Consider the following 26,520-nt stretch of genomic DNA (forward strand, 5'->3'; position numbering starts at 1 on the left):
TTTAGATTTTTTAAAGATTTTATTTATTTATTTGACAGAGAGAGACACAGCTAGAGAGGAAACATAAGCAGGGGGAGTGGGAGAGGGGAGAAGCAGGCTTCCCACAGAGCGGGGAGCCCGATGCGGGGCTCGATCCTAGGACCCTGGGATCATGACCTGAGCCAAAGGCAGACGCTTAACAACTGAGCCACCCAGGCGCCCCTAGAAGGAATTTCTTATTTATCATTATCTTTGCTTTTCAGCTGGTAATTACCAAGATTGCCAGGGAGAGCTCTCAGCTATTAGTCTTACAAACTATGTTCTAAGTTAGAAGAGAACATTTTCTTCCTAAAAAGCTAAACTCCTAAGTCACTTATTAAAAGAAAACAAAACTTGATACATATATATTTCAAAAAGTCAAATAGTGCTAAGAGGTATGTATATTTATAAAACAGAATTCCTTACCCTCACTCTCAACTCTTCTAGTATTTACCTCTAGTTTTTTTTTTAACCTCTATATTTCTAATCGATCTATGCATGCATACAAACTATTTCTTAATTCTTGTTGATGGATTTTTTGTTGTTGTTGACTTTCTATTATGGTACATAAGGATTTCAGTTCTCTTACACCTTTTCCTCTACACCCTCATTCTTCTAATATAATTATATCATACTTAAAAAAATCCATATTTAGCATTTCATAATTGTGACTGTGCAAAAACTATTTGCCAAGCCAATACTGTGACTATTTTCTTTGTTTATCATTTTTTCCTAGAGTTATTAAATTACCTTGTTTTTCCATTTGCTTAGTTTTCTTTGAACCTGAGGCTAAATTTCCTGTATCTTCAAATGCCTTTGTCAAAATCTCTCTCAATACAGTATTCTGTACTTTGGAACCTGTAAGATAATTTATCAGTCTCCCCTTCCTGCAGCCATCTTGGATCCTCTATTGCCTTTCTGTCTGGATTTGTTGCCTCTAGTCCATCTATACATCTGTTACCTAGGACTTTGCCTCATTACCATAGTGAGGATTCTCTTAGTTTTTCTCCTGTACTGGATCCCTTCTTTACTGGATATTATCTTTCTCGGTTTATTTTCCTGATTTTGACAGGATATATATTCTACAGTAGGTTCTAAAGGAAGGGTAAATAAAAGCTAAGTTTTGAAGACTAAATTCTGCTCTCACTATTGATTATCTGGCCATAGCATTCAAAATTGAAAGAAAATCACTTAATTTTTTTAATTCTTAAAAACAGAAACTGCATGTTCATGAACTGAAATTTGGAAGGTTCAAAGGGTTATGGGTAGGGGAAATGTGTCTGTAGCAGGAGGGAGTTTTTTGGGATGACGAAACTGTTATGTATTTGATTCTAATGGTGGCTTGCTTTACCAGTTTCTATATGTTAAAATTCATAGGACTGTTCACCAAAAGAAAATAGTTGTTTTTTTTTTAAAGTTCAGTTTGTATGTATGATAGCTTAAGAACTACAAAATAAGTAAGAATTTAAAAGGGCAAAAAGGTACACGGCAAAAAGGAAGTTTCTTTTCTTTCTCTCTCTGTTAGCTTTCCAGTTTTCCTTTCTTGAAGAAACCACTGTTACCGGTTTCCTATGTATTCTACCATTTAATTGCTCTTGGACATGTAAACAACATTTAGGGGCAAATCAGGCAGAACTGAAAGGAACTTAAATTTGCTCAGTATTTTCTGAGATTACTACTCTTAGAATAACATCTAAAATGTTATTAATCAAGCCTGGCACTAATTTGTTAAAATTATTTCTCCTACAGTTGGCAAACATGAATTGACTGGGCATAAAGTTGCTGTGAAGATACTCAATCGACAGAAGATTCGAAGCCTTGATGTGGTAGGAAAAATCCGCAGAGAAATTCAGAACCTCAAGCTTTTCAGGCATCCTCATATAATTAAACTGTAAGATCTGATTATATTAAATATAGTCATATAATTTTTTAATCATTTTTGTTAACCTGCTTAATCTGTCAAGTGAGAAAGATGACTGACATTTCTTGAATCATCCCTCAAGGTTTTAAAATTTCTGCCTGTTCATGTATTCATCTAACCCCGTTCATGGTCACTTAAATCTATGTCCATGTTTTGCCCTTGTGCTTATCAGCTGTTAACTTTCTCGTTCTTTCTTGTCCTCTGGACATGCCGTCTGATCGATAACTTTCTGTGCTCCTATTGCTATAGAACCAACAATGATTTGCTGGTAGAAAATGTTGACCTCCACATGATGTCACTTAGCCTCACTAGAGACAAGAGAAAGGCAGTAGAAAGGGTTTCCCCCAACGCTGCTTATATCTGATAAAACAAATCACAAATGACAGAATTTCAGGAATCCAGTATTCAGAAGGGCAGTAGTAGTATTCTGGTGGTTTTACAGTTGCCAATTGTAGGGTCTCCATAGAACTTACTTATTGCCCAGTTTTTTTATGCGGGCTGTCAGTTACAACTGCTAAGGCTTTTATACTGAACTGGCTGGCTCCAGATTTGTTTCACTCTCACCTCTTCTCATTTGCTGAGGTGCCATGGTTTTAAGATGCATATGGGTGCTGATAACCTCTAAGTACACATCTCCTGCTTTCATAACTCTTCCCTCAATCCTAGTTTCATACACGCACTGCCTATTTTACATCTCCATTTGGATGCCAGAACTGAACTTTCTGTTATCCTCCCCCCACCTGCTCTTCACACAGTTCTCACCCTCTGAGTTAATATCCAGTTCCTCAGGGCAAAACATAGGAGCCATCCTTAACTTCATTGTTTCTCTCACTTCCTACCATCCATTCCATCTCTTTCTTCAAAATAGATCTAGGATCTTAGTGTTTCTCAGTTCCATCATTGCCATCAACCTCGTTTGAACCACCGTCATCTCTGTCATGGACTCCTGCAGTAGCCTCTTGCTTCTCCCTTTACCATCCACAGTCAGTTCTTCACATTGCTGCCATAAATTAAAGCTACCCTTTTAATAGATCAGACCACATGACTACTTTGCTTAAAACCTTCAGTAGCTTTGCATCTCCCTTAGAGTAGAAGCCAGAGCCTCATCCTGGCTTGTAGGGTTCTCTGTCTTCTAGTCTCCAGTTACCTCTTTGACTCCACATCCTGTTTCTCTCTGCCAGCTCACTCTGCTCTAGCCTTCTTACCATTCCTCAAACATGCCAGGCAGGCTTCTACCTCAGGGCCTTTGCACTTGGTGTTCTGTCTGCCTGGTTCACCTTCTTCCTAGATCATGGTATGGTTTGCTCCCTTCTGTCAGGTTCTGCTCAAATGTTACTTTATCAGAGTCCTTCCTTAAACACCCTGTATGAGAGACTCCCCTTAGTTTGCTTTGTTTCTCTTCATAGCATGTTCCACCTCCTGAGATATTGCTTGTTTATTTAGTGTCTGCTTCCTGGCTCCTGGAACATGAACTCCATGAAGGCAGAGAATTTGTTTTGTTCCCTGCAGTTTTCCCAGCTAATAGCATAGTGCCTGCTATATTATAGGCGCTTAGTAAATATTTACTGAATGAATGAATATACATGTTTTAATATTGGTAGATAATGTTTTCTCTCACCAGGTACCAGGTCATCAGTACACCATCTGATATTTTCATGGTGATGGAATATGTCTCAGGAGGAGAGCTATTTGATTATATCTGTAAAAATGGAAGGGTAAGCAGTTCTGATTTAATCCTGTATTTATTTTGTAACTCCCCTTATTCCTTACTAGCGATGTCAGAAAGCAATTTTGTTAAGAGGTCTACTTAATAACCATTTTCCTTAGTCATGTATTTGTCTAGAATCATAGACTATTTAGAGTTAGAAAAGACCTTAAAGATATTTCCTTAGCCTGCTTATGCAGATGTGGAAGCAGAGACTCATGATTTATATATTTACTCAAGGTCACGTGGTTTATTAATGACAGAATTGGATTGAGACCAGAACTCATGATCCTCCAACTCATGCTTTTGGGGTATACAAATACTTGTAACATATATCTTGAAGTATATATTTAATCCTTACAAAATGTATTAATACTTAAAGATCTAGGCCTTGCTAGTCAACCCTAGCCACATTTAAATTGCATTCGTTTTTTGGTTTCAGAAATCTGATGTACCTGGAGTAGTAAGAACAGGCTCCATGAAGGAGGTAGGAATTAGACTTAAAGAATTTAGAGTTGGAAGGAACTTTAGAAGGCATTTGGAACAGTGTCTTAAGTTACAGACCCAAAAAGTGAACACTGCCCCCCCACCCATATTTTTTTCTCATACCCAGGTTATGTGGTACGCTAAAACCTCTTTCTAGAAGACCTGTATCTAGCAATGAGAAGCCATTTTTTCCCTACCAATCTGAAGTTCTTTATATCATTCATTCATTTGTTCTATGTAGCATATCTGTTTACTTTCATCAAAACCAAGCTCATTAAATGACCAAGTTAATTTTGATTTTACCATTTTTTAATATGGTTCTTTTCAATTTTCAGGTATTCTACTTTTCTGTTCACTAACTCTCCCTTCCCCCCCACTATGTTATGCTTGGAATAATGGAAACAGGCAAAAGTTGAATTGGCATCTTGTTCTCTTATCTTTTCCATTTGTCATTTCTTGGTCATTTTGGTTTACATTATGGGAATTTTCTTCAATTGTTTACCTGTTGCATATTAACATTTCAGCTGTCATATTTTCTATTTCAAAGATCTTTCTTGTTTTCTGAAATTTTCTTTTTTAAATAGCCAGTTCTGCTCAACAGATACAATAACCTTATCTGAGGATAACAATTAGGTTTTTTTTTTAAAGTTTCTAATTGTAATTCCTGTATAATCAACACACAGTGTAATATTAGTTTCAGGTGTACAGCCTAGTGACTCAGCACTTCTGTGCATTACTCAGTGCTCATCGTGATAAGTGTACTTTATTCCCCATCATCCCCATCACCATTTCACCCATGCCCCCACTCATCTCCCCTTTGGTAACCATAAGTTTGTTAACTGTAATTAAGAGTCAACAGTTGTAGTGTTTTTTTGTTTTGTTTTGTTTTTGTTTTTTTAAGTCTTCATCTGTTTCCTGCATTGTTACTGTACCTTCTGTGCTCCATTTTATTGGTCTTGGTCTTTTGTACATGGCCCTGCCTCAGATGTCTGGTGATTCTTGGTTGTCTACTTATATTTATTTGAGTGAGGTACTAAATGCCAAGCTCATGAGGGTGGAACTTATTGACTGGTGGGCCTTCCCATCCTTTGAATAGGTAGGGATCTGTCCATTTTATTAGGATATACCAAATGTCCGTAATTTCAAATATTTTTCCTTAGATCAGCAAGTTGCTCCAGAAGAAACCTTCCAATTTTCTTGAGGGTATTAGCTGTCAGTACTCTGAGAGCTGAATTGGGAAGAGGCCTGCAAGTCTCAGTAGTTAGTATGTTGACTTCCACTAATCCCCATGTTTTCCTTCTGGTGCCTCATCTCTGCCTTGGTGTCCTTGAGAACAGAGCTGGTTCAGCCTTCCTAGAGTAAATCATGGGTCTTATTCCTCAGGTGGGGTGAGTTTAAAACTTCTTACTTTAACCGATTGTCCTGTTTTCCATCCTCTCATTTCTCCCTTCCCAAATTTCCAAGGCTTCTAAAAGCTTTTCCAGGGTTCTGTGTGCAGGCTAGTTTATTATTGATTTCCAACCCTGTGGGCTTAGGTTTCTGCTCTCTCTGTTGGTGACGTCTTTATCACTATTCATCCATTCTACAGTTTAGTGATTTCTCTTTTTTTTAATTTTTTATTTAAATTCAGTTTAGTTAACATATAGTGTATTATGAGTCTCAGGGGTAGAATTCAGTGATTCATTGGTTGCATATAACACCCAGTGCTCATGACTTGTTCTATGTAGCATATACATAGGGTCTGCCCTCCTTAATGTGCCCTCCTTAATGCCCATCGACTCCTCTTGATGACTGCTGTCTTGCTCTTTTTGTCTTTATATGCTAATGTCATTTTAGTGATATTTCAAAGGGTGGAGACAAAAGGTTCGATCTGCCATGTTTAACTGGAAATATGCTTTAACTTTTCTAATATTCTTTTGTAGACTTCCCCTCCGTCTTTTGTACTGTATTTGTCAATATAATTTTAATTTTTGTAGCCTGTTTAGTTTACCTATTATATTTTGTTTAATCAGTTAAGTTTTCTTTCACATTTAGAACACATTCTTTTTTTCACTTAGTATGTTTGATATAAAATTGTATTAAAAAAGTGAACCTACATTTCTGCTAGAAATAAATGAGATTGCTAACACATTGTTATTTTCTCTGGAGGAAGGGTATCTCATAGTACTTCAGTAGTTTTAATTTTGCTTTCAAAAGAAATTACTAGTTTATCTTTTCTCCTAGATTGTCCATGCCATGTGAAGTGTAGAAGTCTGGTTTTAGAATGCTAATTTGTGGCCTCTGTTAGAGAATTGCATATTAGAGTCCGTTACCTAGAGAATTAATAGGCTGTTTATTAAATGTGACTTCTTGGTAGAGGCTCATCCAAGTAATGGTTATTACTTTTGAGAAAAAAAATCATAAGAAGAAAATATGGATAAATGGAATGAGAAGGTTTTTTTTTTTTTTGAGTGAGATTTCTTAAAGAATTTTTTTTTCTAAAGATTTTATTTATTTATTTGACAGAGAGAGACACAGCGAGAGAGGGAACACAAGCAGGGGGCAGTGGGAGAGGGGAGAAGCAGGCTTCCCGCGGAGCAGGGAGCCCGATGAGGGGCTCGATCCCAGGACCCTGGGATCAGGACCTGAGCCGAAGGCAGTCGCTTAACAACTGAGCCACCCAGGCCCCCCAAGAATATTTTTTAAAATGTTAGTTGCTACATAAGATAACTTTTTTCAGATACATGCTTTTTATATTTTATTAAACAAATGAATAAAGGTTTTTCTTTTGTTAAAACTAGAATATCTTTATTTCAGGACATATAATTTGATTGCTTGCTAATTCATTAAAAATCTTGAATCTTCCTCATATAGTCTAAAATAGTATCATCCACCCCAACATAATTCTCTGTGTCCCTATTCTGCTTTATTTTTCTTCAAAACACTCCTTGATGTTATTTTTTTATATTTATTTTTTGTCAATTTTTTTTAAAAAGATTTTATTTATTTATTTAATAGAGAACACAAGCAGGGGGAACAGTAGAGGGAGAGGGAGAAGCAGGCTTCCCGCCAGGCAGGGAGCCCAGTGCGGGGCTCGATTCCAGGACCCTGGGATCATGACCTGGGCCGAAGGCAGACCCTTAACCATCTGAGCCACCCAGGCGTCCCTGTTGTCGATTTTCTTCAACTAGATTAGGACCTTTGTTTTATTCATTGCTGTATCTCGAGTGTCTGAAACAGTGCATGGCACATTGAAGATGTTCAATAAATATTTATTAAAGGAATGAAGGATTAAACATTTCTAATTTATAGGAGAAAACACATCTAGTTTCAAGTAGAAATTGAAACTATTTGACATAGCTCATGAAATATAGAGGAAAGCAAGCTATTACAATGTAGTCACAAAGGTGATAACAGAAAGTTGAATTACTGATTTGGGTTCCAAGATCCTCTTAGCATTTTGTGCTGTATATATCCATCTCCTGCCTATTTCAAAAGTGTCTCAGGATGAGGTTCATTTGGAAGATTTCATGCATTTTGACAGTCTTATAGGTTGGAGAATTGTAGGTAGAAGAATTTCTTCTGAAAAACACACTTTTAAAATGCCTCTCTACTTTTCTTAGCTGGATGAAAAAGAAAGTCGGCGTCTGTTTCAACAGATCCTTTCTGGTGTGGATTATTGTCACAGGCATATGGTGGTCCATAGAGATTTGAAACCTGAAAATGTCCTGCTTGATGCACACATGAATGCAAAGATAGCTGACTTTGGTAAGGAGATTTTTATAGTTTCACGTATTCATTATGTTTAATGAACATGAATAGCATTCTTCAGATAACTTTTACTTCTTTTTTTTTTTTAATTAGCTTCAGTGCTTTTTTTTTTTTCAAAGATTTTTATTTATTTATTTGTCAGAGAGAGAGAGAGAGCATAAGCAGGGGGAGCAGTAGAGGGAGAGGGAGAAGCAGGCTCCTCACTGAGCAAGGAGCCCAATGTGGGACTTGATCCCAGGACCCCGGGATCATGACCCCAGCCGAAGGCAGATGCTTAACGACTGAGCCACTCAGGCGTCCCATAACTTTTACTCCTGTGCAGTGGATTGAGTACCCCCAAATAGTGTATCCTCACCATTTTGTCTATGAACATACAAAAAGGAGAAGAGATAAGGAATTCTCTTCTTAGCTTTTTGTCTTTAGAATTGAGTCTTAACGACAGTAGGTAAATAATTTAAGTTGGTAGCCTTAGAAGCATCATTTGATTTGAGACTTATTTGTGAAGGAGAAGTTAGCAACCTTATTTCCAGTGTGTTCTTTTGATCAAGTATAGAGCAAGAGGAGAGACTGGAATGGGGTTACTCAAACTCTGAAAGCCAGAAGGTAAATTATATGAACAAAATTATTAAAAAAAAAAAAGAATATTTTAAATGATAGAAAAACATAATTTCAGCTTGGAGGAACATTATTTTGATTGTCAAAAATGAATTTATTTTTCCTTTATTTTCTATGTAAATTGCCACTGACATTATTAAATCTAAGAAAATGAATCTCTGCAACTCTCTTTTGCTTAGCTTCAGTTCAAATCAGAGGAGATTGTTGTAACTATTTTCCTCAGTTTGGGATATGTGTATTATAATCTGTAGAGATTCGTTGAGCACTGCCAATCAGCTCTGAGCTACTGGTTTGCTGCTGACTAAATTATTTGACTTCCTTACTCCTCAGTTGTCATGATGATGATTATTTGTTTTTGTTTTTTTTTTAATGATTTTATTTTTAAATAATCTCTGTACCCAACCTGGGGCTTGAACTCATAATCCTGAGATAGGAGCTGCATGCTGGCAACTGAGCCAGCCAGGCGCTCTTGTCATGATTATTTTTACCTAATGCATTTTTGAGGAGGCAGAGGTTTCTTTTTGGAGTAAAACTATGAGGAAACTTTGATACTCAAAGTTACTGTTTTTTTATTTTATTTTATTTTATTTTATTTTATTTTATTTTTTAAAGAATCAGAACAGGGGTTAATAGAAACTTTGAATTTTAATTCTTCTACTCATCTGTTGTACATTTTTTCCCTAGTAGTTTCCGTATTAATAAATTTAAATATGCCAAATTTATTCTAGTAAGCGGAATAACCAGTAGCTTAATATATACTCATTAAATTCCAATAATGCACTAACTTTAAATGCTGAAATAGATTACAAGTTTTAGGGCATAATGGCAAAATATTTGCAAACAGTAAAGACAGAATTTGTTGAAGCAAAGGACAAAATGATTTATCACTTCAATGCAAACTCAGTTTTACTGTTAATGGAGTTTTGTTTTTATTTTTGTCCTTGGGAAGTCTTGAATATTGATTTTGTGCATTTTCAGGTCTTTCAAACATGATGTCAGATGGTGAATTTTTAAGAACAAGTTGTGGTTCACCCAACTATGCTGCACCAGAAGTAATTTCAGGAAGGTAGTATTTGACACCCTTTCTTCCACCCTTGTACATTTATATAATTTTTTTTCTCTTAGATTTTGTCTGTCTGTAGTGTCGTATTAAATTCTAGCGAAAGAAAGACATGTAAGGCTTATTCTTTCCTTATCCAGAAAGTGTTATGTTTTAAGAATAAAACATAACTGAGTAAGAATTAAGGATTCCATTTATAGAAGAGAATATTGGTTTGCAAGTCAATATCATCTATAAAGTAGTTAGATCAGAATACTTCTCACTTTTTTCCCCCCAGTAGAAATTGAAGGTTTAAGACTAGCAAGTTTTTTTTTTCTTTAAAGATTTATTTATTTTAGAGAGCACGTGGGTGTGTGCGTATGAGGTTGGGGAGGGGAGAGGGAGAGAGAGTATACTAAGCAAACTCCCTGCAGAGCGTGGAGTCTGATGGGGGAGCTCAGTCTCAGGACCCTGAGATCAAGACCTGAGCCAAAATCAAGAGTCAGAGGCCCAGCCAGCTGAGCCACAGGTACCCTAAAACTAGCAAGTTTTAAAGGTCAGACATTAAAAACTTGAATATATTAATACCTACTAGTTGGAAATGGTTTTACTTAGATGAAGAGTTAAAAGTGTAATGTGTACCTTTAATTTTTCAGATAGAAGGCATTTTTTAAGATATGTTTATTTATTTTACAGAGAGTGTGTGAGTTGGGGGTGGGGCAGAAGGAGAGGGAGAAACTCCTCAAGCAGACTCCCTGCTGAGCTCAGAGCCTGATCCCAGAACCCTGAGATCATGACCTGAGCTGAAATAAGAGTTGGATGCTTAACTGACTGAGCCACCCAGGCGCCCTGATAGAAAGGCATTCTGTAGTAGCTTTATGTTTATGATAAGGTGTCTTGGGGAATTAGACTGAAGTATGATAAAATCATCAGACTCATTTATTTTGAATTTTTCATTTTTAAATCTTCTAGAGACTACAGTATTATAAGAATTCGAACCTCTCAATTACCAGCATTGAGAACAGGAGTATGGTTTCTATAGCCATTGCTACATACTACACATAAAGTGCAGCTTTCAAATAGCTTAGATGGCAGGAATTTTTTAAAGTTATTGTTCTTCACTCTCCTACTGAAATTGAAAACAGATGGTTAAGTTTGTTTACTAATTTTTGTAATTAACTTTTATTAATTTACACTAAAACCATGTTTCTTTGTTTGAATGTTTCACATCCTAATTCAGTTAGCAATAATCGCGCCTCGGATAAACCTCATTGGCTACGATACTGCCACTGTGCAAAGCTTCACATCCTAATTCAGAATGCAGAAGTACTATAGTATTTTCTGTCTGTTTTCATAAGCTTGCTTGCCTAGTGTGCTCAGAGAAATTATATTTGGGTAAAGGCATGGCTGTGAATAAGGCAGAAGTATCTAATTTTAAATTTATCAAGGTTCATCATTATCTTTTTATATCAGCCTAATGTTCAGAAAATGTTTTTAAATTACTTCATTTGTGTCATGTAATTTGTTTTGGAAGAAAACAGTTCAAGACCTGGCGGCAGTGTTAATTAAATAAACAAAAGAAATGTATTGTAAATGTGCATGTATACATGGGCCATTACTGAAGTCTGCTTTTCCAGTTTGGATAAGGACTTCCTGCGAGGTTTGGATGAGTGGGAACTTGTACTCAAAGCGGTATTTATGGATCAGTTCAACAATTTATTTGATCAGTTTATAAACATCCTTTCCCCAAAACCAGACTTTGACCTAACAGCCTGTGGTAGTTAAGTCAGTTGGCTACAGTGTATTGCAAATACCAGTTTAGAATCTTCTGTGAACCAGTCAGCTTGGCTTTCTGACATAGCCTCAGGCCCCATTCGCCTTGGTAGGAGGTCTTGGGTTATTGGGAGACAGTGGGTTTAAAGAACATTCTTAATTGATTTTATAAGGACCATAGTAAGGTAGTAAGAACAGAATTTTAGCTATAGTCTAAACTTAAATTCTTGACTTGTTTTCAAAGATAATACTGATAGAATTAGTATAGAATCCTTATGTGTAGTGTGTAGGAATGGCTATAGAAATCATACTCTCATAATTCTTTATGAAGTGTCCATATTGAAAATTTTTGATTGATTGGCTCTCAAGTTACTATGATTATTTAATCCAATTGATATTTCCTGTTACAGATTGTATGCAGGTCCAGAGGTAGATATATGGAGCAGTGGGGTTATTCTCTATGCTTTATTATGTGGAACCCTTCCATTTGATGATGATCATGTGCCAACTCTTTTTAAGAAGATATGTGATGGGATCTTTTATACCCCTCAGTATTTAAATCCGTCTGTGATTAGCCTTTTGAAACATATGCTACAGGTGGATCCCATGAAGAGGGCCACAATCAAAGATATCAGGTAATTATGCAGCTTGGAGATTATCAGATCTAATAGTTTCAATGATACAAGTTAAGTGAAAGAAAAAGTTGCAGGACAGTATGTACAATGTAATGCCATTTCTGTGTTAAAAAATACAGTATATAGGCACATTTATTTTATTTTGGTATTTAAAAATACACACTGAACAGGCTACCTTAGGGAAAGAAGATTAGTAGTAGGAAGGGCTTTCAAGGCTTTTTACTTATGCATCTTTCTTTTGAAATTGTAACAATGAATATTATATTTGTTTTTAAATTTGAAAAAATAGCTAATGTGAAATAAAAAGGACCCTGATGGGATTTTACATTTGTAGTGGTTCTTCAAGATTTTCTGTAGTATGCCTCATATTTGACTCATTAAGATTAATGCTTTTCAGTAGTAGTAAATTTGTGTCACTATTTGAGTTCTGATCTTTTGAATTACTCTGTTTTTTCTTTTGTTTATCTCGAGTAATGAGGACATTTTTAACTTCACCAAATGACATGTGTGGTTTTGGGGTGGTATACACTGAATCACATGTGAAATTACTGGTTTGTAAGTTTCATATGGAAAGGCATGTTTATACCACCCATGGAAAAGGACAAATCATCCTCTAAAATTTAAAATATCTAAGTGAAAGATGCTTTTTCTTGTGTTTTACATATTTTTTACAATTTAAATGTAATATGTGACAATTGGAATTGACAATTGGAATTAGAAAACACCCAAAAAATAGAAAACTAAAACGATCTTTAATTCTGTCACCCAGAAGATAGTCATTGTTCTTTTGGGTGTTTCCTTTCTTGATGTTTTTAGTTTTAGCTGTTTTTGACATAGTTCAGGTCAAACATATCCTTTTATATATGAAGTTAGGAAACTCTCAGTTCCTTCATTAAAAATGAGATGTTATTATCTTCATAGAATTGTTTTATGAGTTGAGATAATGTATAGTAAGTATTTAGCCTAAAACCTACCACCTAGTAAGCATTCAGTGAATGGTACTTGTCTGTTTTTGTTGTTACGGTTTTTTCACCTAACATTATATCAGAAAAGAATTATAATGAAGCCGCAGAATATTGTTCTTTTTCATTTGTGCCAAAACTTTAAATAAAAGTGTAGACATTTCTTTTCCTGTTGGTACAGCACTGCTTTCTCCCTCTTAAAACCAGAAGGTGGTTGGAGCATTTCCTCCAGTATACACAATGAAATGTGAGCCAGAAGAGGAAAGTCTCAGTTTGAAAAAATTAAAATACAATATGAATATAAATATAAGTGAATTCATATCCTATACTCCTCAAACTGTTACTTGCAGTCTCCTCTCTACTCAAAATCCTCCTCCTGACCCTGCCATTTTCTCTCAGGGAACATGAATGGTTTAAACAAGACCTTCCAAAATATCTTTTTCCCGAGGATCCATCATATAGTTCAACCATGATTGATGATGAAGCCTTAAAAGAAGTATGTGAAAAATTTGAGTGCTCAGAAGAGGAGGTTCTCAGCTGCCTTTATAACAGAAATCACCAGGACCCTTTGGCAGTGGCCTACCACCTCATAATAGATAACAGGAGAATAATGAATGAGGCCAAAGATTTTTACTTGGCAACAAGCCCACCTGATTCTTTTCTCGATGATCACCATTTGACTCGGCCCCATCCTGAAAGAGTACCATTCTTGGTTGCTGAAACACCAAGGGCACGCCACACCCTTGATGAATTAAATCCACAGAAATCCAAACACCAAGGTGTAAGGAAAGCAAAATGGCATTTGGGAATTAGAAGTCAAAGTCGACCGAATGATATCATGGCAGAAGTTTGTAGAGCAATTAAACAGCTGGATTATGAATGGAAGGTAAGAAAGAAAGGGCATTCCGATTTTAAGCACATTTGGCAAACCTCTAGTCTATAAAATTTTTTCTAGAAGAATTGCTTTTGATTTTGTTTTTGTCCATACCATATACTAGGTTGTAAACCCCTATTATTTGCGTGTTCGAAGGAAGAATCCTGTGACAAGTACATACTCCAAAATGAGTCTACAGTTATACCAAGTGGATAGTAGAACGTACTTACTGGATTTCCGTAGTATTGATGGTATGTATATCCCACAAACAACACAGTTGACATACTAGACTTGTTACCTAACTTGGCTTTTTAGTCTTTGATTCTTTTGAAGTTTCTTGAATCTTCCTAGTAATTCAATAGCAAGAGAGTATAAAATGTGATTTTGTGCCTCTGTGATGTAGACATTTATGAGTCGTGTTTTTCTTGTAATCTTACTGTGTATTGTCCTTTTAAGATTGTCTTAAAGCCAGGTGTAGTCTGATCCTAAAGTGATAGTTTCTGCCACATTTCTGTTTTTTGGTGTGGTTCATTTTGATAAGATAAAATGTTTTATTTGGAAATAAATGTTGACTAGTATTTTTTTATATCTGATATTTAATATTTTTATTTTTCATTTAAGAATTAAAGTACAAGTAGCTTTTAGAGTTGACTGATAAGGCAATGTGAACAGATTTGATTAGTAGCTCATAGGACAAGAAATTATTTGTCAAGGGCACCTGGGTGGCTTGGCAGAGAGCCTGCTTCTCCCTCTCCCACTCCCCCTGCTTGTGTTCCCTCTCTCGCTGTGTCTCTCTCTGTCAAATAAATAAATAAAATCTTTCAAAAAAAAAAAACAAAAGGGCTCACGGTGCCCTTAAAGGAAAAAAAAAATTATTTGTTGAGTAAGGTTTCTTGCAGGGGACTGAGAGAGAAATGTTTTGGACAGGTTAGGGACTTAGGGTTATTTTTCTCCTCTCACCCAGCATCTTTATCTATCTCTCAATAAAGTGTTCTTAAATACTCACTTATTTTTTTTTAAAGATTTTGTTTATTTGACACAGAGAGAGAGAGAGACCACAAGCAGGGGGAGTGGCAGGCAGAGAGAGGGAGAAAGCAGACTCCCTGCTGAGCAAGGAGCCTAATGCGGGGCTTGATCTCAGGACCCTGGGATCATGACCTGAGCTGAAGGCAGACGCTTAACTGACTGAGCCACCCAGGCGCCCAATAATAGATGACTTTTATATGAAGGCACTATATAAGGATTCCTGGGACTAAAGCATCTTATGTTCAAGATAACTGTCATAATTAGTTAAAAGTGACATTGTTAACCTTAATTTTAGACTGTTGTGCATTTCTATTTACCTACAGTCATAGAGACAATATGATGATCAAATCACTGAAATATTCAAACTTTTAGTTGGCTATTTTAATTGGTCATCAAAACGGTGACCTTACTGCAGTATAAAATATTTAAAATACCTCCTTGAATTTTTTTAAAGAAATGTTAAATATTGTTTTACTGTTTTAATATTTTGAAAATGAAAACCTGTATTTGGAAAGTGTCTTTGATTACCATTATGTATAGTTTGCTAGGATATCTTAACTATTTAGACTGATTAGGTTGAGGTAAATTATTAACCGCAGAAAGTAGACGTTTTTGTTCTTTTTATTTTTACATGGGAAGAATATCTTATATCCCAGTGTATGTATATGAGTAGACTATAATAGACTTTTAGTAAATGGTGTGATACCAAACATGGTTTGAAATTTATTTTTTTTAAAAGAAATTATTTGTTTAGGGGTGCCTGGGGGGCTCAGTCGGTTAAGCGTCTGCCTTTGGCTCAGGTAATGATCTCAGGGTCCTGGGATCCAGTCCTGCATTGGGCTCCCTGCTCAGCGGGCAGTCTGCTTCTCCCTCTCCCTCTGCTACTCCCCCTGCTCATGCTGTCTCTCTCATGTCCTCGCTCTCAAATAAATAAATCTTTTAAAAGAGATTTTATTTATTTGAGAGTGAGAGAGAGTGAGAGGGAAAGGGGCAGAGGGAGAGAGAGAATCCTAAGCAGATTCCCCACTGAACATGGAGCCCTATGCGTGGTTCAGTCCCATGCCCTGAGATAATGACCTGAGCCAAAATCAAGAGTTGGACATTTAACCGACTGAGCTACCCAGGCACCCCTGAAATTTATATTAATTCAGATTTCCCATGGGAATACCCTCTTAAAAACTAATTTATGTTATCTATTAAAAAGCTTGATGGAACACAGGTGATTCATAATTCAGGTAAATACTCTCTCTGTCCCAGCCTTATAACAGAGTATAACTGTATATATAAATGTTCTCTCACAAACTGAGCCTTTATTTAAGTACAAATTTATGGCAGTTCTTCATTGGCCAAATCAGTGATATATTACCACTCTGTTCATCTAAGATTATATGGAACTATTAGATGAGATTTACCTATGAATTTTTTGTCTTCTTTATAAACCAAAGGATCGTACCTTCCTAGTATCAGAAAGACACAGGTCTGAGTGGTGATATACTGGTTAAAGCTGTTTGTCTGCTTATCTCTCTGTCCAGATGCTGTTTATCTGCTAACACATACTCATGTAGTCTGCAATATGGAATGGATTTTGTATTTCTCATTGTATTTGGATCAAATTTATAACCTTGGGTTTACTAGCCCCTGGGTTTGCCAGTTGAATGAGCATTTACTGTTTTGTTTTGTTTTAAAGATTTTATTTATTATTTGACACAGAGAGAGTGAGCACAAGCAGGGGGAGCGGCAGGCAGAGGGAGAGGGAGAAGCTCAGCAGGGAGCCCGATGAGGGGCTCGATCCCAGGATTCTGGGATCATGACCTGAGCTGAAGGCAGATGCTTAACTGACAGAGCCACCCAGGCACCCCGAGCATTTACTGTTTTTGTACTCTGTTCCCAACTTTAGGCTTTCCTTGATTTCTGTTTATTGGAATCATTGCTCTTTTATGAGATCTTAAATATGAAGAGAAAGTGGGAGAGTAAAAACTACTGAAATGATAGGAGATGCAGGTTCTAGATTTACCTCTCTGTTTGTTTATTACCTATGGCAAGTCACTTCACTTTCTGGGGTTTCTGTTTTTTTTATCAGAACAGAGTTGGATGAGGTGATTTCCAGTATTATTTCCAAATTTTAAGTGCATTTATTCAATGATTTTAATACAGAGGGATTAATTTTTATCGCTAAGGGAAGGATGTTTATTGAGCCCCACGTTATTAGTTTATTGGGCTCTTAACTTTGGATTGCAAGACTGATGAGTAACTATGTACTGTGCCCAATCTTAATTAGCCATCAGGAGAATACATACTGTAAGGAAAAAAGGCAAATCACCTCTATTTTAGAAAGTATTCAGCATAAACATGGTCTTGATAGCTGGTCAGTGGTCTCAAAGAAGCAAATTAAACACTATTAAACTTTTGGGGGGGGTGTCATGGATTATAATACATTGAAATTTTTTTCTCCAGATGAAATTACTGAAGCCAAATCAGGGACTGCTACTCCACAGAGATCGGGATCAGTGAGCAACTATCGATCTTGCCAAAGGAATGATTCAGATGCTGAGGCTCAAGGAAAATCCTCAGAAGCTTCTCTTACCTCATCTTTGACCTCACTTGACTCTTCTCCTGTTGACCTAACTCCAAGACCTGGAAGTCACACTATAGAATTTTTTGAGATGTGTGCGAATCTAATTAAAATTCTTGCACAGTAAACCTAAAACTTTGCTTATTTCTTTGATAGCAATAAGCATGCGTAATAAATCATAGCCAAATGCTTCCATTTATAATCAAGTTATACATAATTATAACTGAGGATTGGCCTTTTGGAATGCAGTTTGCACAGGAATTGGAATATGATTAATAGTTAAAAGCCTAATGTGCAAAAATGAATTAAGATAATTTTGTTGTTCATTGTTCGGTAGGCATATAGCATAATGTAATATTCACAATGAATTATAGGTCTCTCAGGCTCACTTGATATTTGGCTATTTTATATTTAGTGTACACAGGGCTTTGTAGAATGTTAATTTACCATAAAGGCCTTCATATATTATTACATGTTGATGTGTTACATAACTGCTTCACAAATTTATTCAATAAATATTTGCCTAGAATCCCCAGAGACCTTTAGAGGTGATTTTGTTTTGGGGGCTCCTTATCTTCTTAAAGAGCAAGTATCTTCCAACAGTAGTGACAGTCTGGATGACTCTTCCATGTCTCTTCCCTTAATATTCTTTAGTATCTGGTAAGCACATCAAAGATATTAGACATAATTAAAATTTTCTCTTTAGCTTGGTAAGTCCAAAAATGCACAGAACTTAAATATTCAGATACTCTAGGCACTAAGGTAGATCTTAAAATTTGTCTCACTATATTCTGTACATAAATTTCTCTTTTTGTCACAAGAGCTGAGTTGCATATACTATAAATAAATCATGTTTTCGTCAATCTCACAAATTTCGCTGCTCATGTCAGTATTGAATGTATATAAAAAATTTCTATTCAATTATGTATCTTTTAAATTGATTTAGCACACAACATTTCTTACAAACTGTTTAAATGCTCAGATAAGACTTTTTCTCCCAAATTTTATCATGAACATTTTTAAAAACAAAAATTGAAAGGCTGTTGGGTGAGCACATGTGTATCTACCACTTAGATTCCACACTGGTCAACATTTTGCCATGTTTGGTTTATGTCTATATATGTATATAGATACAGTTGTGTATATATGTGTGTGTGTGTATATATGTATATACATGTATGCTTCTCCCCTGAACCATTTGGATGTTGCTGACATACTTAATCACCCGCAACACTTCAAGCATCTCCTAAAAATGACATTTTCCTAAAAAACTATAATGCTACTATAAAATTGGTAATTCCCTAATGTCATCTAATCATGCATATTTAGGTTTCCCCAGTTGTCCTCCAAATTTCTTACATAGCTCATTATTTCAATCCAGGATTCAGTGAAAGTTTACACATTGCATTTGGTTATGTCTCCTTAGTCAGATATGACATTATTTCAGTAAAATATGGAACAGATCAGTTAGTTCTAAATGGTCACATATGTTTTGGATTTTAATCACATTTTAAAAAGCATTATGGGAACTGCAAAGATGCTTAATTAATATTTATAAGATCTCTATATTTTCTTTTCCTGCTCTTTCCTTTTTCCTAGTAGCGTTCTGTAGTAGTTGTAAATGAAAATTTAAAGTCACCTCAGTTAAAATTGGTGTCATGTGTATGCTAATAAAAAATAAAAAATACTATATCACCCATAATTGCCTTATACTATTTTAACATCAAGGTATTGATTTTTTTGGTATCAATCATTTTTCCATTGCAAAAGAGCTATCTTATTTCTCATTTCATACCTTTGTATTATAGGACTGTTTTTGGCAAATACAGTGAGCACCTATGTAACCAGGCAGTAATGTACTCAAGTGTCTTAATAGCTTGCATAGTTAACTGTAGTTGTAGATTTGGTTCCAGCACCCCTAGAAACGCACTGAGTTCAAAACAAAAATCTTGCTTCTTTTTGTCCAGGGCTTGTCTATTCAACTTAGAATCTGAAAGCTGTATAAAATAATAGGAATTCAACTTTAAGTTCAAAACTGTATTTATAACTGTATGTGGCCCTGTGTTTTGGGGATATTGATTTAATGTAGGGTCTATAAATGCAACATTATGTTTCTGATGTTAAGAACAGAAGACTATTTTTAAAGTTACAGATTTGTATATAGACCTAAGACATCTTCATAATGTCTCTATAAGCTGTTGTGGGGGGGTGGGGAGAACAAAAGGAGGAACCAATTAAATAGGACCTTCTAAAAATTGTTAATTTTGTAAACTTTGCTTCTTATTAAGTTATTGTGATTCCTTTTAGTTACTGAATTTTATTTTGAAGATATTTAAATATTGCACTTGTACAAATAGTATGATAAATGCACAGATTATTGCAGTAAATTCTTTTTTAAGCTGGGACATTTGAAATGACAACTTTTGGTTGAATATGTCAAGGTTGCATCAGAATTTTCAGAAAAATTTGTAGTTTGCAAATTCTTACTAACTGAAGATATAGGGGAGTCAATGCAAATGATTTTTAATCTTTTTTTATTATCTTTTCAGCAATTTATATTTTTTGTGATTTTATGCAACCATATTTTTACTTTGTCTTGACAACTGAAAGATGTATAAGGTTTTTGCCAGAAATGTACTGTATACATAGTTTTAAATATAACAGATTTTACTGATAATGTAAAAATTTTGCCATTAAAATAAATGATTTCTCACCGAGAGGAACTTTTCTACCAGGTTGGGGGGATATGGGAGCTTAATATATCTAATTTAATTTCACTGAAATAAACTCCATTGCTTTTACTTCGGTTATATTTTCTCTTGAGATGCTTTTGTAGTTTTTCAGAGTTTTAAATGATTTTGTACAAAAAGTCCTGTGCTCTCACTCTCCACCCCCCCGCCTTCCCTGCTTTTTGACCTTGCAGCGCTACCACTCACACTGAATGAATGTTTGGTGGACTATGGCAGGATGGAGAGCTCTGTGCATCTCTGCTCTGCCTGGCACCCTCCGAATGAAAGACACACGTGTGTTGTTTAAATCTTTCCCCCTAACTCTTGTTCATCTTCTCCACGCACAGAAATCTCATTTTCATTGTGAATTCTCCTGACAAGATGATTGAAGTCCCACATAGAACATAACTATCAATTGGTAATAGGGTGAAATCAATCTTTGTGGTACAGTATCTCTGAGATGTGTTCATTTATGTTTTGACTGGGGTATATTTAAGCATATAATTTAAAATACTTTGATTTAGAAAACATGATAAAAACATTTTTCATGTTACATTGTGCTTAAATTTTTTAACTTCTGGGAAAGCTAAAAAAAAAAAAAGCACTTGTTCGTAGCTGACCACCTGTGCACCTTTTTGACAATGGGTCTAAATATAAAATGTCATGCTTAGACACACCTTCGCACTCAAACATTGTGATTTTTCTCTCAACAACAAAATTACTGATCTTTGATTTCATCTAAAAACTAACCACCTGAACAATATATTAAGATAAATACAATAAAAGCCAAAGTGGTTACCAGTTTTCCTTATTAACACTGGATTTGGTTAGAATTCCACTACTGTTAGAATTCAACTATGATGAACTCATATCCCATATGGCATCGTTAGGGCTTGATTGGGCTAGATTGTTGGCATTCTAAATCTTTAAAATAGTTTGACAATTGTAACAACAGTTCTAAAGAATGTTATGAACAGCACATAAGATTGTTGTTTAGGGAATTTATAAATTGCTACAGATACTTATTTACCCTGACTGTATAAAATTGTACAATAAATTCTCTTGTTTGAAAAATCAATATTTATTGAACTGTTATATTGTAGACAAATAGACTCTTCTATTTATTGTGAATGCCAGTAAATGTTAACTATGATAAACTTAGAGGGTTTCTAGCAACTTGGAAGATGATGATATTGTCAATAAACAGCATGAGAAATGTATTAAATATATTAATAGGTACGTCAAGTTCATAGGCTAAAGTAAGTGATGGGTGAAGTGTGAAAAGTGTTGGAGGTAGCCTTTACCAGAGGAAAATTATTAGGAAAGACTCCTAGAAAGGGGTACAGCCTCAAGCACCACTTACTCACTCTGCAAACTGTATCCCCTCATAGCTTAACTATGAACCAAGCACTAAGAATGTGACCATAAGGCATAAATCCTGCTCTGAGTGTCTTGTCAGGGAGATACCTGTTTTTTTTTTAAAGGCTTATGGAAGTATATAACATAGAAAAGTGCCAAATCCTAAATATTTGGCTTGATGAATTTTCAGTGTTTTAGGTTTGCAGTGAACACGGCCATGTCAGCTTCTCCCCATATTAAGCAACATGCCACTGCCTTTGTGTCTTTTATAATTAATATCAGAAGTTACATACTTCTATATGATACATTTCTATGATATGACCGTATATTATTGGCAACACTGAACTGTTTTTCTTGAAGTTAACAGACTCCATTTGTTTATTTTCATGATAAGGCCTGTCATAAACCCAAGCCTGAATAACCAGCAGGACTGCTGGTGGTGTTTTTCTCAATAAGAGTGTATTCCACAAAAAAGTATCTACTTCAGTTTATAATGCAATCTCACAAGTGCTTTTACTTGAGACCTCATACTTCAATATACAGAAGTACTATATGAGCATCAAGGGTCATTTTAATAAGTTTTACTGCTTCATGAAGGACATTCTTGAGTGTATGTATGTATGTATGTATGTACCATGAGTGTGGTGGAGGACATTCTTGAGTGTATGTATGTATGTATGTACCATGAGTGTGAATACAATTATGTACTGTATGTATGTATGTATGTATGTATGTACTATGAGTGTGGTGGAGAAGAATACAAGGACAACTACCAGAGTTTGGTATCACTGCTTTGATTCCAGCTGAGCTGCCATCAGTCTTACCCACCACTGCTTTTCCATTATCAGTGCAATGTCAACATTGTGAAAAAGGCAAATGATGTCTTCCTGTGAACTCGAAAATAGTTTGAAAAGGTCTTGGCAACCCTCAGGAATCTGAGGATCACTTTGGAGCATCATTGTTCCACAACAGCTGTTCTCAGTGGGGCGGGGGTGGGGGAACAATTTTTCTTCCAGGGACATTTGGCAATGACTGGAAACAATTTTGTCACACCTGGTGGTAGTAGTGGTGGGAGTGGATGCTAATGGCATCTAGTGGGTAGATTCCAGGGATGCTGCTGAATATCCTACCCCGCACAGAAAGGCCTCCCTTTCCCCAACGAAGATGATACAGTTTGAAATATAATGCTGAGGTTGAGAAAGCCTGGTCTACAAAAATGATCTTCCTTTGCACAAGATAGCTATTTCGATAAATTAACAATCTTAATTTTTCCAATTTCCTAAACAGTTCTCTGTGTTACATTGCCCCACTTAATTTTTTTCAAGACATAAACCACAGCTACTTTCAAGTTATAATTCTTTTGGGCCCAACTGACTTGTTTTTTCCCAACGTGAAGCCTACAGTTGAACCACGGGCCTCCCTGATCTGCTGCCCTGGTCCCCTTTCCCATGGAGTTTTGCTTCTGTCCTCTGTGTGTGGCCGGTCTCTTTGGCTAGGTTGTAAAGTCCTTTAGGGCAGGGTCCTATCGTAATGCTATGAACTACCCCCAAATCCCCCAGCCTCATCTGTTTCACCTGCCGACCGAAAGGGGTATGCAGTCTGGCCCCGGCTGCCTCTCTCTGCGCGCACCTCAACCTGCGCAGCCGTAGTTTCCCGCGCTCGCGCACTGCGGTCACCCATGCGCCAGATGCTCCCGGCTGCTACTAGAGGGCGCTCCGGCCCCGGGTGGCTCAAACTACAAATCCCAGAGGGTAATGGGGTGGGGACGGCCGCAGTGACTTCTGGGATTTGTGGTCCCGAGAAAGGGATTGGCAACCACAAGGGCTCTGAGAGTCGCCTCTTACCTGCCCGTCTCTCTGCATGGTTCCGACGCCCCGGGTGGGCCAGGCCAGTTTCTTGGGAGACCTGGCACCAAAGGCAGGCAGGTAGGCGGTCGGGCATGTTAGCTTCCGTTTCCGGTGGGAAAAGGGCAAGCACAATGTAAACACGGGACCAGGGGAGTGGTCATCAGGTAACTGGGTGGTGGAAGCCGGAGAAAGTGGAGGAAAACAAGGCTGGTGGGTCTTGTGGTTAGGGGAGAAAGGACCTTCAGACGTCGGAGTTGACACCCAACAGGGGTGTGGCTGAGCCGGGACACTAAGGTTGGTCTCTAGAGAGGAGCAGTTCTAGGGGGTCGGGCCCTCCGTTACGCCTGCGTCAGGAGCGGCTTCCGCGTTTCCACGGCGGCCGGTGCGGCTTTGACCTTCCCTTAGCGGTGGGAGGAGCGGCACAGAGCTTGCTTCCCACCCCGCGATGGGGTTGTCTGCGGCTGAGGACGGCTTGGTGAACTCGCGGGTGACGTCCAGGGCAGCCTTTATGAACTTCGCACGGGGAACTTGCTAATACAGGTTTCTCTCTTGCGGGGACGTTTTCGGGTAAATTGCATCTTTAATTTCTTACCTCTGAATACATCCCGGTACCCGAAGGATGCTGTTTCGATTTCCTAATGGTGTTCATCTGGTGGTTTCTCACCTTAGGTGCTGCATCCTCCGATGCAGTGAAGACAGGCATTCTCGGGTTGTGGCTGGGCCAACTGTCCAGCCTTCCACAGTAATTGAATGCGTACTGTAAGGATCATTGTACCAGCAGAAGAATTTAGAACACAACTTTGTTGTTTAGAGTTTTCATGGTGTTCATTAACTATAAGTCTGTATAAATTGAATTTGTGTTGTTTCATGAGTTTAACGTGAAACCTATATGATTATGATTTACCCATATGACTTCTTATCCAGGGGAAAAAACCTAAAGTCTAGGATGTTGGCGCCTTGTGCATCTAATTATAGATTGAGGAGAGCCTTATTTATAAAACGTCAGATAACCTTAGAGGAACAATAAACTAGTACTAATTGAGATACCTGAATCAACTCTTGAGTGTTAAGTTTTTCAGGCTAGAAACTGTTTTGCATGTATCCTAGGACTCACCCTCCTTTGAAGGCTGGCTAACTTTTACTTTTCAAGATTTATCAGGCTCCCCTCCAGGAAGCCTCAAGTGTCTCCACTGAAGTCATAGTATCCTTTGTTTACTCTCTAATAGCACTTACTCTGGAGTGTATTGACTATGCTCTTGTGATCTCCAGACAGTTTTGAAGTAAGCTGTGCTAATGGCCTTGGCCACAGATTCATGCTTTTTAACCTGGTAAAAAGGTTGATACTGTTTGCTATCTTTATTCATCCCTAATTGTTGCTTTTCCTATTTTCCCCTTCTCTATAATGACTATTTTGGAACTTTTCTATTCTTCTCAAGTACTCAAATCTATTTCTTTTCCCTTTACTTGGAGCAGATGACTAGCTGCCTATTTCTCTGGGAAATGTGAAGCTTCGGGGTAGGAAATCCTTCATTATCTTTTCCACCGATCCCTGAACTTGCCTGTACTTTTCACCCAATATTAACTCTTGTCTGAGAGGAATGTATTCTTGCTCTCTTCAAGGCTAAACTTGTCAATTACTAGTGGTCATCAGGCCTTTTAATCCCTGTAACGTCATTCTCTCCTCACGTCCACAGCCTCTGATCTCTAGAAGAGCTTAAAGGATTTGTGGAGGAAGATGGCAGAAACACCTGAGGCAATGTTGTGTGTGACTTTTTCATACATGGTTGAGAACCACTATCTGGGGTCTTTGACATTTAGAACAATGGTTTGGGTTGGAGGATGGGGGAGGGTAATGGGAGTCTGATTACCTATTAATTTTTTAAAAAATATATGTGGGTCTCTGTTCCTTTTTCCTTTTCTCTCCACCTTAACCGCTGCTCCCAATAATACAGACCTGACCAATGATTTCTAATGTAATTTGCCTTTAGTAAGTTTGCCTCCCTGTATTAACAGCGTTCCCATACTACCTGCTTCCTCACATTGCTGATTTAGAATCAAAGTTCCCTTTGGAAACTTGAAGCCAGAAAATGTAATCATCCTCCTTCTTGTCATAGGGACAATCATAAACACAAGAGTTCTTATCTAGATCTCTTATCCTGATATCTTAGAGACCTTCCTAATGATTTATTCTCTTACATTGTCTTCACTCTGTGCCTCTGACCTTCTGTTCCATAGTAATCACACTTCATTTTGAGCCATTTCTTGGTTCTTCCCCTAAGTTACTTATAGTCCTCTTCAAACATAGGAAACTCATTCTTCTATATTATAATGGGTCGGGGGAGAGAGTTTGGCATTGTTCTAATTCCCTAGTATAGCTTATAATACATTACTCCCCTGGGCTTTTTGAACAATCCCTGTTCCACAGTGGAGAGCGTATGGTTCACCCGAATCTGCCTGTGTATTTCTTGATTGCTACAATTTATTGAAACGTCCTTGTATTCATTAGGAATTTAGGCACATGACCTGTAATTTTCTTACCCCTCCAAGTTCTTTTTTTTTTTTTTTTAAGATTTTATTTATTTATTTGACAGAGAGAGCGAGAGAAGGAACACGGCCGGGCAGGGGGAGTGGGAGACCCACTGAGCAGGGAGCCCGATGCGGGACTTGATCCCAGGACCCTAGCATCATGACCTGAACCGAAGGCAGACGCTTAACGACTGAGCCACCCAGGCGCCCCACCCCTCCAAGTTCTGCCATTATCTTGGGCCTTTTCATGTGAATAACTTCATAGTCCCTTTTCCTTTTTTGTCCCCTTCTGTTGATTACTTTTATTTTATTTCAGCCATGTGCATCAGTGATCTTGGATCCCTCAGTAAATCCCTTCTCTAAATAAATACTTGTTGAATGCTTCTATGGTTGTCTTTAATTTTGTTTCATCAATTGTCCTTTCTTTCTTATCTTTTACATTTGTGTATCATTGCTGCTTTACAAAACAGTTTAACATTTGTTATCGTCTAGATTCACCCAGTAGTCCTGTGAATTAAGTTATTTACAAAGTTTGACTCTTTTAAAAACTTCTTTATTGTGGAAAATTTCAAGCGTTTACAAGAAAGGAAAGTACAAGAAATCCTGTGTACGTATCAACTAACTTTATCGATTGTCAACCAGAGCAATCTTTTCATCTATATTTCTCCTCTGTTGCCCCCCCA

General features: G+C 37.0%; 2 protein-coding genes and 1 non-coding gene across 9 annotated transcripts in view; 2 read left to right on the plus strand and 1 right to left on the minus strand.

Annotated features, from left to right (window-relative positions):
• PRKAA1 (protein kinase AMP-activated catalytic subunit alpha 1) overlaps positions 1-20,186 on the plus strand; it is a 31,350-nt gene extending 11,164 nt beyond the window's left edge. For 4 of the 5 annotated variants that reach the window (XM_028097996.2, XM_028097998.2, XM_028097997.2 and 1 more), the window contains 8 exons: positions 1,768-1,909; positions 3,561-3,654; positions 7,733-7,877; positions 9,474-9,561; positions 11,718-11,942; positions 13,304-13,790; positions 13,903-14,029; positions 17,259-20,186. In XM_028097996.2, the coding sequence (XP_027953797.1) occupies positions 1,768-1,909; positions 3,561-3,654; positions 7,733-7,877; positions 9,474-9,561; positions 11,718-11,942; positions 13,304-13,790; positions 13,903-14,029; positions 17,259-17,503 (1,553 nt within the window). In that variant the 3' untranslated portion in view covers positions 17,504-20,186. The remainder of the gene's footprint in view (positions 1-1,767; positions 1,910-3,560; positions 3,655-7,732; positions 7,878-9,473; positions 9,562-11,717; positions 11,943-13,303; positions 13,791-13,902; positions 14,030-17,258) is intronic. The other variant, XM_028097999.2, reaches the window with a different exon arrangement.
• Positions 10,697-10,835, minus strand: LOC114204905 (U4 spliceosomal RNA). The gene has a single exon (XR_003608263.2). It is a non-coding gene; the product is annotated as a U4 spliceosomal RNA (small nuclear RNA).
• A 3,081-nt stretch (positions 20,187-23,267) lies between the features above and the next one.
• Positions 23,268-26,520, plus strand: part of TTC33 (tetratricopeptide repeat domain 33) — a 32,417-nt gene continuing 29,164 nt past the window's right edge. The window contains exon 1 of one of the 3 annotated variants that reach the window (XM_028098052.2): positions 23,268-23,389. In XM_028098052.2, the coding sequence (XP_027953853.1) occupies positions 23,325-23,389 (65 nt within the window). In that variant the 5' untranslated portion in view covers positions 23,268-23,324. Of the gene's footprint in view, positions 23,390-23,432; positions 23,606-23,626; positions 23,879-26,520 lie in introns of those variants that run through there. The other 2 variants (XM_028098054.2, XM_028098053.2) reach the window with 2 other exon arrangements.

Source organism: Eumetopias jubatus, unplaced genomic scaffold (assembly GCF_037043125.1).
Source record: "Eumetopias jubatus isolate StellerSeaLion01/CBP00866 unplaced genomic scaffold, mEumJub1_p1.0 scaffold_5, whole genome shotgun sequence".
Classification (NCBI taxonomy): domain Eukaryota; kingdom Metazoa; phylum Chordata; class Mammalia; order Carnivora; family Otariidae; genus Eumetopias; species Eumetopias jubatus.